The 11345-nt window shown below is 36.9% G+C and overlaps 1 protein-coding gene across 3 annotated transcripts in view; it reads left to right on the top strand.

The window, feature by feature from the left end:
* The window catches only part of TMEM116 (transmembrane protein 116), a 165172-nt gene that overhangs the window by 17310 nt on the left and 136517 nt on the right, over nucleotides 1-11345 (top strand). For all 3 annotated transcript variants that reach the window (XM_055080419.1, XM_024120573.2, XM_055080420.1), the window contains 2 exons: nucleotides 142-205; nucleotides 7115-7246. In XM_055080419.1, coding sequence (XP_054936394.1) covers nucleotides 142-205; nucleotides 7115-7246 — 196 coding nt within the window. The remainder of the gene's footprint in view (nucleotides 1-141; nucleotides 206-7114; nucleotides 7247-11345) is intronic.

Genomic DNA, 11345 nt, shown 5'->3' with positions numbered 1-11345 from the left:
CCGCAATGGGAGAGGCCACAACAGTGAGAGGCCCGCGTACCACAAAAAAAAAAAAAAAAAAAAAAAAAAGCTGTAAAAAAAGTAGCAAAAACAAAGGAGCCCCAATTGTCTTGTTTAATGATAATCTTTTATCTCTGCCAGTGTTATAGGTTCAAGTTCACTTATTGCCTATGCTGTATTCCAGAACATACAGAAATCTCCAGAGGTGAGCAGTCTCTTTCTGTGTTGGATTTGAACTTTTAGTGACTTAGCCTTTGAAATAAAAAAGAGAGCTGTCCCCTATAAATGATGGAATAATCCTATGAATTGCTTGTAAATTTGTCATTTTGATATAATACATTGAGATATTTTAGACACTGCCCCAAAGATCTCCCTTTTCTTTTAGGTAGTTATTTTAACTATAATTTTGAATACTGAGGAATTGACTAAATGTGGATTAGTGGATAAATGTAGATTTTTGGGGGTATGCATTAATTATCAAAGTCAAAGAAACAGAGTATTGTTTGAAGCCTATATTCACTCTAAGCATGGTAGGGTCCTGCCTAGAGGTGAGTTTTCCGATGTTGATATCTTGGTAAAATTGCTAGTGGGGCTGGAAATAGTTCAAAGACTGCTATACAAAAGGTATTTATTTTGCTGTTCTGGCCTTCTAGGCAATTACAATTTAATGGTGAAAATAGAACAAATATACATCCTATGTAAAACTCTTCATACCAAAAAAGTCAGTCAAAAACCTTCCTTTTATTGAGGTATAATTGACAAATAAAAATAGTATATACTTAAGGTATTAAAAAAAAAAAAACAATCAGGGAGTTCCCTGCTGACCTAGTGGTTAGGATTCTGGGCTTTCACTGCTGTGGCCCAGGTTCAATCCCCGGTCCCACAAGCTGCATGGTGTGCTCCCCCCACCAAAAAAAAAGATTTTAAGAAAAATGTAACAAAACTGTTTTTCTAATCAGGCCAAGTGGCACAAAATTAAGCAAAATGTAGTTTAGGACATGTATGAGAGAGCTTTTGTAAAGTGGAAAATGACACATTTAGCTTAGCTATGGCTAAGGTCTCATAGCTAGTAAGTGTTAGAGCTAGAAGTTGAGGCAGACTTGTCTTGTTCCAAAGCCTCTTCTCACATACATTTTCAAACCACTGAAAGATAATGTCTAATGAAAAGAGAATTTTGAATTTCAGAGGTAGAATGTGACTATGTAAGTAAAACTACAAAGTAGAAGTCTTGATATTGTATTGTCAATTGCCTGCCAAAGTAATCTTAGGCCACACATCTTCCTGTGATGTGGATTTCCCTAATGTTTCTTTCCTGAATGTTTGTTGAAATTTGAGTTCAGATGTGGTTAAGTTAATAAAGTATAAGTTACCTTGTGGAGAGAGGTAAGCGGAGATTCTTAGTACTACTGACCTTTTGGGCTAGATGGTTATTTGTTGTGGGTGGCTGTCCTGCATCTTAGGATATTTAGCAGACTTTACCCAATAGATGTAGCAGCAACCTTCCTCACCCAGTTGTGAGAACCAAAAATATCTTCAAATATTGCCAAATGTCTTTTGAGAGAGGCAGTCACTCCTGGTTGAAAACCACTGCTCTAGGGTGACCTCTGCCATAACTGTGGGTTAGAGCTTTATAAATATGTGGGGTCTAGTTTGGCCTGGGATGTGACCTTTAATTTCCCTGGCTTCAGTTCTCATACCTTTCACATAACGAGAGCCTGAAGGACCTTAGTAATCATTAATTCAGTGGTTCCTACACATTCTGCTTTTTTGGCGTAGGGAAGATTCCAATTTTTCCAGCTTAAAAATGTCAGCCATGCTCTGCCGTTTTCCTTTATTTCTTCATCAAATAACCTTTTTAACAGCATAAACACATGGAAGGCATAATCTGAAAAAGACAAAAATTATTAAATTAATGATTATAGTAAATTGGAGAAATCCATGGGAAATCTTTGAGGGGACTAGCTGATTAGACAGTAACTCAGAGAGGCAACCTTAAGAGAAAAGAAAGTAACCCAGGCCAGCCAGTGTTAAGAAAAAAAAAAAAAAAAAAAAAACTCGAGGCAGATATACTTTGCTGCACTTGTGTGAAGTGCACTTCATTTCCTTGTGAAGGTCACTTTTGATATTCTTTGTAACTTGATTTCACTAGAAATATTAGGAAGCAGGGTTTTGGAAGAGTATAAATATGAGTTGCTTTAGGTGTTTTACCTTACCAGGTTAGACCTGGACCCAGAACCTCCTTAGGGAAAGCCTTTCACACAATGCATTCCGTCCCTGCATCTTACTTTGCTCTTGATTTAAATGAGACAAGTACAAATATATTTAAAGTTTTTGCTTTCATATTTAGGATCATGTACTTATTACCATCTTATTACCATGCACTATGCTGATTGTATTTTTATTTATTTTAATTAAAAAAATTTTTTTATTAAAAAAAAAATTTTGGGCTGTGCTGCACAGCATGTGAGATCTTAGTTCCCCAACCAGGGATCAAACCTGTGCCCCCTGCAGTGGAAGCGCAGAGTCTTAACCACTGGACTGCCAGGGAAGTCCCTTTTTAAAAATTTTTTATTTTTTGTATTTTTCTTAAAGCATGACCTGTATCATACATTTCTCTGTATTACCTTTGACACAGTATCTTGTTAAACATAGAAGGGGTGAAATCTTTTTTAATTTCAGTAGTAGGTGCTCAGTTAAGTTTTGTTGTTTAATTGATTGATTTTATCTCCTGTTACTAGAACTCATGATTTTCCAACCATGAGTGAAAGTATATAAACCTCTTTTTATCCTTTATTTCTGTGCCAAAGACCTTAGGTGTTTTTTTTGTTGTTTTTTTTTTTGCGGTACGCAGGCCTCTCACTGTTGTGGCCTCTCCCGTTGTGGAGCACAGGCTCCGGACGCGCAGGCTCAGCGGCCATGGCTCACGGGCCCAGCCGCTCCGCGGCATGTGGGACCTTTCTGGACCGGGGCCCGAACCCGCGTCCCCTGCATCGGCAGGCAGACTCTCAACCACTGCACCACCAGGGAATCCCCTTAGGTGTGTTTTAATGGCCAACAGTTCCCTATATATAAGGCTATTTATTGACTCAATGACCACAATTATGTTCTTGCTCACAAAAGCTGCTTGGCTGCCTTTCTGCTTCAGAGTTTATTTTGTATTCAGTTTTAATTTTTTACCCATTAACAGTTATAAACTTGTGATAGGTCATAGGCCAGTAAAATCTATGAATATGCCACCTGGCTGGAACCTTAACAGGCTTCCTTGTAGCAAAGGATATATATTGTTAAAATAATTATATCTGATATTTAGTAAATACAGTTTAAAATATTATTTCACTTGTTTTTGTTTGTGTTAGCCAAAGCAGCTTGACCATTTACCCCTATTAGCAAGGTATTAGCATCTTAACTTTCCTCTCATTTGGAAGAAAAGTATGAGAAAAATTCCCTTTTGTACAGGTGAGGAGATTAGTTTTTATATTAGGTAGTATCTGTTGATAACTTAGTAAGTTTTTTGCAGCGGGGGCACATCCCAGGGACTAGGCTGGCCTGCGGACCCAGTGGTGGGAGCACCAAAAATTTTTAAATTTACTTTTTTACTGTGAGATACACCAGCCATGGTTTAGAAGGCATAAAACTCATGTGTGCTATATAATGGATGGCTATAAACAAAACCTGGGACAAGAAATAGGAATCGCTCGTATCCCCAAACATTCCTACTCTGCTCCTTCCCAATCACAACTTCACCTCTAGCAGTAACCACTATCCAGATTTTTGCTTAATCATTTCTTGGCTTTTATGTACAGTTTACCAGTAATGTATATATCCCTAAACAATTTAGTTTTGCATTTTTGAACTTGACATAAATGGGATAACACTGTATTTTTTGGTATGTATTGCTTTGTGATTTGCTTTTTTCTCTCAGTATCACTTCTGAGATTTGTCCATGGTGTTGTGTACAGCTCTGGTTCATTTCTTTTTCACTGATGCTTAGCATTCTATATTATGAACATACCACAATATATCTATTTGTGTTGCTATAAACAATCTTGTACATGTCTTCTGATGCACACATGCAAAATTTTCTCTAGTGATTTTACCTAATAACAGAATAATATAGGATATTCATATCCCCTAGATAACGCCAGACCTTTTCCAAATAGTTGTGCCAGCAGTGTATGAAATGTCCTATTGCTTCATGTTCCCATTAATATTTGATATTGTCAGACTTAAAAAATTTTTGCCATGGGTGTGTAATTTTCATCTCATTGTAGATTGATTGATTGACTTTTGGTCTCCTTATAGTTTTAATTTTTTAATTGCCTTGATTACTAATGGGGTCACGCATATTTTCACATTTTTACAGCCATTTGGATTTCTTTTCTTACGTACCTGTTCAAATCTTTTGTCCATTTTTTTCTATTGGTTTTTCTTATTGCTTTGTAAGAGTTTTTGTTTGCTTTGTTTTTTTAAAATAAATTTTATTTATTTTTGGCTGTGTTGGGTCTTCATTGCTGCCACCGCAGGCTTTCTCTAGTTGCGGCGCGCGGGGACTACTCTTCACTATGGTGCACGTGCTTCTCTTTGCAGTGGCTTCTCTTGTTGCGGAGCGTAGGTTCTAGGTGTGCGGGCTTCAGTAGTTGTGGCACGTGGGCTCAGTAGTTGTGGCTCATGGACTCTAGAGCACAGGCTCAGTAGTTGTGGCACACGGGCTTAGTTGCTCTGCAGCATGTGGGATCTTCCTGGACCAGGGCTCGAACCCATGTCCCCTGCGTTGACAGGCGGATTCTTAACCACTGGACCACTAGGGAAGTCTATGCTTTGTTTTTAGTATTGCTTGGATACTGGTTCTTTGTTAGTCATATGTGTTACAAATATCTTCTCCCACTTTGTGGCATGTCTTTTCACTTTCTTTATGGTGTCTTTTGACACAGACATTTTTCATTTGAATGTGAGCAAATTTTTCAACTATTTCTTTTAGATCTTTTTGTGTTTTGCTTAGGAAAAACTTTCCCTAACTAGTAATTAAAGACATTATCCTATATTATCTTTAAAAAAAACCTTTATAAATTTTGTCTTTCACGTTTAGGTCTTTAAACTTGTTGGGACGGATTTTTGAGCATGTGAGGTAGAAAGTAGGGGCCCAATTTAATTTTTATCCATATGGATACCCAGTTGTTCTAGTATCACATTTTGAAAAGACTGTTCTTCCTCCGTTCATCTAAAAAGCCACCTCTATCATATATCAAAAGTTTATAGGGGATTCCCTGGTGGCGCAGTGGTTAAGAATCTACCTGCCAATGCAGGGGACATGGATTCGAGCCCTGGTCCAGGAAGATCCCACATGCCAAAGAGCAACTAAGCCTGTTCGCCACAACTACTGAGCCTGTGCTCTAGAGCATGTGAGCCACAACTACTGAGCCCACGTGCCACAACCACTGAAGCCCACCCGCCTAGAGCCCATGCTCCGCAACAAGAAAAGCCACCACAATGAGAAGCACGCGCACTGTGATGAAGAGTGCCCCTACTTGCTGCAACTAGAGAAAGCCCACGTGCAGCAATGAAGACCCAATGCAGCCAAAAATAAATAAATAAACTTATTTTAAAAAATGTTTTTATATATATATATATATATATATATATATATATGCTTAGGCTTGTTTTGGGCCCTCTCTTCTGTTCCATTGGTCTATTTGTCCATCTCTGGGCTAGTACCACTGCATCTGCTTTATATTGTGTCCAGCTTTATATTGTTTTGGTATGTGTAGGACAAGTCCTCCTTCTCCTTTTTCTTCGAGTGTCATAGTTAACTTGATATTTTGTATTTCAATATCAGATTTAGAGCCAACTTTGTCAAATTCCACAAGAAGATATGTTGATACATAATTGAGATTGCATTTAATCTGTGTATCAATTTAAGGAGAACTGACACTTTCATAACATTGGATCTTACAGTCCATGAGCATGGTATATTTCTTCACCTTAGATCTTTGGTGTCTTTCAATAAACATATTATAATTTTCTCTACAGAGGGGCCAAAACTATTTTCAGGAAAGTGGGAGTGGGGAGGACAAAAGGAGAAGGATACTAGAAAATGAGAAAGACAGACTTCAGCAATGTAGATAGAAATTGAAAGACAACATATACAATTCATGCTGATATTTTTCTCCACCTTGACTTTCATTGATATGAAAACCTGTAAAATGAATAAGGTCTTAGGATCTAGTACATAATATGGTGATAATAGTTGATAACACTATTGTACAATTGAAATTTGCTCAGAGAATAGAACGTACATGTTCTCACACACATATGCAAAAAGGTAAATATGTGAGGTGATGGATGTGTTCATTAACTTGAAGGAAATCCTTTCACAATGTATATGTACATCAAATCATCACATATACTTTATCTTGCAGTTTTTTGTTTTTTTTTTTTTTTGCGGTACGCGGGCCTCTCACTGTTGTGGCCTCTCCCGTTGCGGAGCACAGGCTCCGGACGCGCAGGCTCAGCGGCCATGGCTCACGGGCCCAGCCACTCCGCGGCATGTGGGATCTTCCCGGACTGGGGCACGAACCCGTGTCCCCTGCATCGGCAGGCGGACTCTCAACCACTGCGCCACCAGGGAAGCCCTATCTTGCAGTTTTATTTGTCAATTATACTTCAATAAAGAAAAATGCAATTTAAACTCTATGAAAATTTTTTTAAAACCTGTTTTCATTTTCTTTGAGTTCTCAACCATATCCTAAAACACTCAGGTGATAATCTCATTTCTTATTGTTAGAAGATGTTGGCTGTGCAGCTAGAGCACTTAAAATTTCCCATTTGTGGTATGTCTCCATCACAAAATTTCTCATCTTTTCACTCTTTCCTTGAGGAAGAAGTTCCAATGCTAATACATCCATGAGTACTCTGCTTCCAGAACAGTTGGGATAGTTGTGATTACAGATTACTTCATACCTGGAGTATTCCTTTATATTCCCCAGTCAACCAATAGCAGAGGCCCCAGAGAAATTATGCCCAGTTTTCTACTAGAAGGGTAAAACATAAAAGTAATTAATTGTTACATTCTCCTGTCTATATCATTTTTGAAATTATGAATTTTATTGCTTTACAGATAAGGCCACTCATTTATCTGAGCTTCTCTGACCTCCTCCTGGGTATATACTGGCTCACTGAGGCACTTCTCTATGGAACTTCAGCAGCCAATAAGGACATTGTCTGCTATAACTTGCAAGCAGTTGGACAGGTGAGTGCTACTAGATTGTGATAGTACCTTGTAGGAAATGCACATGCTGATTTAAATAAGAAGTGAAGATAATCCATCCTGGGAAGCAGGACCCTTTTGTTTATTGTTACACTTTGAAACAATAGCTTTTATTGTTTTTCCCCATTAAAAAACTACTTATTTATTACAGAAAATTTGGGAAATTCAGAGAAGCAGAAGGATAATTAAAATCACCCAGATATAATCATTCTTTAATATTTTATGTATATTATATATTTCCAGTCTTCTTCTCTGTCGGTATATGCATTTTAGAACAAATAAAACAACACATTAATACTTTTTGTAATCTTTTATTATTCAACATAGTGTGACCATATTTCCATGTAATGGAGTATATTTCTACATCTTTTGAGATTATTGCATGTTTTTTTATTACATTAATAAACATTAACTTTTGGAAATACTACATATGATTCTATATGAGTTATATATCTTTCATAGATTTTTTTTTGTGTGTGTGGTATGCGGGCCTCCCTCTGCTGCGGCCTCTCCCGTTGCGGAGCACAGGCTCCGGACGCGCAGGCCCAGCCGCTCCGCGGCATGCGGGATCCTCCCAGACCGGGGCACGAACCCGGTTCCCCTGCATCGGCAGGCGGACGCGCAACCACTGTGCCACCAGGGAAGCCCCTCTTTCATAGATTTTATCAATGGATTAACCCACATAGTACCATCAGTATGTAATGTTTCTGAGACTTGGGATGTGAGAAAAGTAGAGGTTAATATGCAGTCTGTACTCACTGCTGGATGCGTCCTCTGGGATTTGTTACTAGAGGGGAAATTTGTTTCAATTTAGTAGGAAAATACTAATATGTAATTAGTGGTATGAAATCCATGTACTAATAATATGTTACCTATCTTATATAAATTTATTTATTTTTTTAAACACGTGTGTGGGTTTTTTTTAATTAATTAATTATTTATTTATTTTGGCATTGGATCTTCGTTGCTGCGCGCAAGATTTCTCTAGCTGTGTCAAGGGGGGGCTACTCTTCGTTGCGGTGTGCAGGCTTCTCATTGCTATGGCTTCTCTTGTTGCGGAGACAGGCTCTAGGCGCACGGGCTTCAGTAGTTGTGGTATGCAGGCTCAGTAGTTGTGGCACACGGGCTTAGTTGCTCTGCAGCATGTGGAATCTTCCCGGACCAGGGCTCGAACCTGTGTCCCCTGCATTGGCAGGCAGATTCTTAACCACTGTGCCACCAGGGAAGTCCCTCATATAAATTTAAATATCTTAGAGACATACTTTACTCAATCCTGATAATAACCTCATAAATTAAATAGAGTTAAAGCTGTATTGTTTTCTCAGATAATAATAAAAAACCATATTGTATCTGAATAATAATATTATAGTCTTGGAAGTAAAAAAAAAAATCTGCATTGGAATCTTGGACCTGATTAACTTGGTAACCTTATGCAAGTACTTAATCTTTCTGAACTTCAGTCTCCTAAATCTGTAAAATAGTCATTAACAATATTTACCTTGTGCTTGGCACAGATGTAATTAATGTTACTTTATTTTTTTGAACTTTATTGAGCTATATATTCAATAAACTACATGTATTTAAAGTGTACATTGTTTACGTATGTATGAAATTGTCACCACAATCAAGATAATAAACATTCCTATTTCTATCACCGCCCCCAAAATTATTTCAAGTATTTTTTCCTTTACTTCATAGACTGGATGCATTGTAATAGTTGTTTTTAAAAATATTGGTTGGATGTTTCCAATATCTGGCTCATTTCTAAATTGGTCTTCTCCCATGAGAATGAGTGACATCTTTCTGTCCTTTGTATATAGAATGTAATTTTTGTCTCATCATCTTTAGGCAGTGGTTCAAATCTTAGTCTAATTCTCTAAGCCTTGGCTATGCTGGTTTGGGACTGTCATGTGTATGCATGGTGCAGGGGTTAGGCTGGGACTTGTATGGAATCACACACAGAATTAGGGCATCTTCTTTTCTGGCTCTATCATTTCTGGGATTCCCCCCACACTTTCCTGCCTGAAGAAAGCCCTTCTCTAGTTTCTATAGGCTAAAGGATGGGATTTTATTAGAGTTTTAGGTGCCTACATTGAGCAGCATCACGATTGGGGTACACACTTGAGGCAAAACTGTGAGAGAGAAAAAGAGAAAAAGTTTGGAAAACTTATTTCTTGCAGTTCACTTCTCCACATTTGACTCCCTTCTGTAATCCACTTGCTTTTTTTTTACTTTTCAGAGTCCTCAAGTAGTTGTTTTTTATATTTTTTCCAAAGTTTTTGTTTGTAATCAGTAGGAGGGATGGGCTGTAGAGTGCTTAAACACAGTAGCTTATTTATTTAGTTAGTTAATTTTATTTTTTAAAATTGTGGTAAAATACATCTAACATAAAATTTACCATTTTAACCATTAAAAATTTTAAAGTTGTGGTAAAAATGCATAACATAAAATTTAATGTCTTAGCTATGTTTAAGTGTACAGTTCAGCAGCATACATTCATATTGTTGTGCAATTATTACCACTATTCACCTTCAGAAATTTTTATTATCCCAAACTGAAAAACTCTGTATCCTTTAAACAATACCTCTCCATTTCTCCTACCTTCCAGCGTCTGGTAACCACCATTCTACTTTCTGTCTCTATGAATTTGACTACTCTAGGAACCTCATATCAGTAAAATAATACAGTATTTGACCTTTTGTGTCTAGCTTGTTTCACTGAGCTTAATGTCTTCAAGGTTCATCCATGTTGTAGCATGTGTCAGAATTTCTTTTTTTTTTATTAAGGTGTTGATTTATAATATTAGTTTCAGGTGTACAACATAGTGATGCAATTTTTTAATAGATTATACTGTTTAAAATTATTATAAAATATTCCATATTTTATAATATTCTCTGTGCTTTATAATATATCCTTGTATCTTATTTATTTTATACATAGTAGCTTGTACCTCCTAATCCTCTACCTGTTTCTTGCCCCTCCCCCATCCTTCTTCCCACTGGCAGCCACTTGTTTATTAGGTATGTCTGTGAATCTGTTTCTGTTTTGTTATATTTATTTGTTTTATTTTTTAGATTCCACATATAGGTAATAACATACAGTATTTGTCTTTCTCTGACTTATTTCACTAAGCATAATACTCTCCTGTTCCATCCATGTTGTTGCAAATGGCAAAATTTCATTCTTTTTTATGGCTGAGTAATTCCATTGTATATATGTACCACATATTTTGTATCCATTCATCTGTTGATGGACAATTAGGTTTCTTCCATATCTTGGCTATTTTAAGTAATGCTGCTATGAGGATTGGGGTGCCTATCTTTTCAAATTAGTGTTTTCTTTTTCTTGGATATATACTCAGGAGTGAAATTGCTGGATCATATGGTAGTTGTATTTTTAGTTTTTTGAGGAACCTACATACTGGTTTCCAGAATGACTGAGTCAGCTTACATTCCCAAGAACAGTGTACTAGGGTTCCCTTTTCTCCACATCCATAACAACATTTGTTATTTGTAGTCATTTTGGTGACAGCCATTCTGACAGGTGTGAGGCAATATCTCACTGTGGTTTTTATTTGCATTATCCTGATAATTAGCAGTGTTGATTTTTTGTGTGTGCCTGTTGGCCATCTGTATGTCTTATTTGGAAAAATGTCTATTCAGGTCTTCTGCCCATTTTTAAATTTGGTTGTTTGGTTTTTTGATATTGAGTTATTTGAGCTGTTTATATATTTTGGATATTAACTCCTTATCAGACATATCATTTGCAAATATTTTCTCCTATTCCATACATTGTCTTTTCATTTTGTCAGTGGTTTTCTTTGTTATGCAGAAGCTTTCAAGTTTAATTAAGTCTCATTTGTTTATTTTGCCTTTGTTTCCTTTGCATGAGGAGACTGATCCCCCAAAATGTTGCTATGTCAAAGAGTGTTCTGTGTATGTTTTCTTCTAAGAGTTTTATGGTTTCTTGTCTTACACTTAGGTCTTTGATCCATTTTGAGTTTATTTTTGTATACGGTGTGATGAGATGTTCTAATATCATTCTTTTACATGTAACTGTCCAGTTTTCCCAGCACCACTTA

Source organism: Physeter macrocephalus, chromosome 19 (genome assembly GCF_002837175.3).
Source record: "Physeter macrocephalus isolate SW-GA chromosome 19, ASM283717v5, whole genome shotgun sequence".
In the NCBI taxonomy this organism is placed as follows: Eukaryota; Metazoa; Chordata; class Mammalia; order Artiodactyla; family Physeteridae; genus Physeter; species Physeter macrocephalus.
This window is presented reverse-complemented; position numbering and strand designations above follow the sequence as displayed.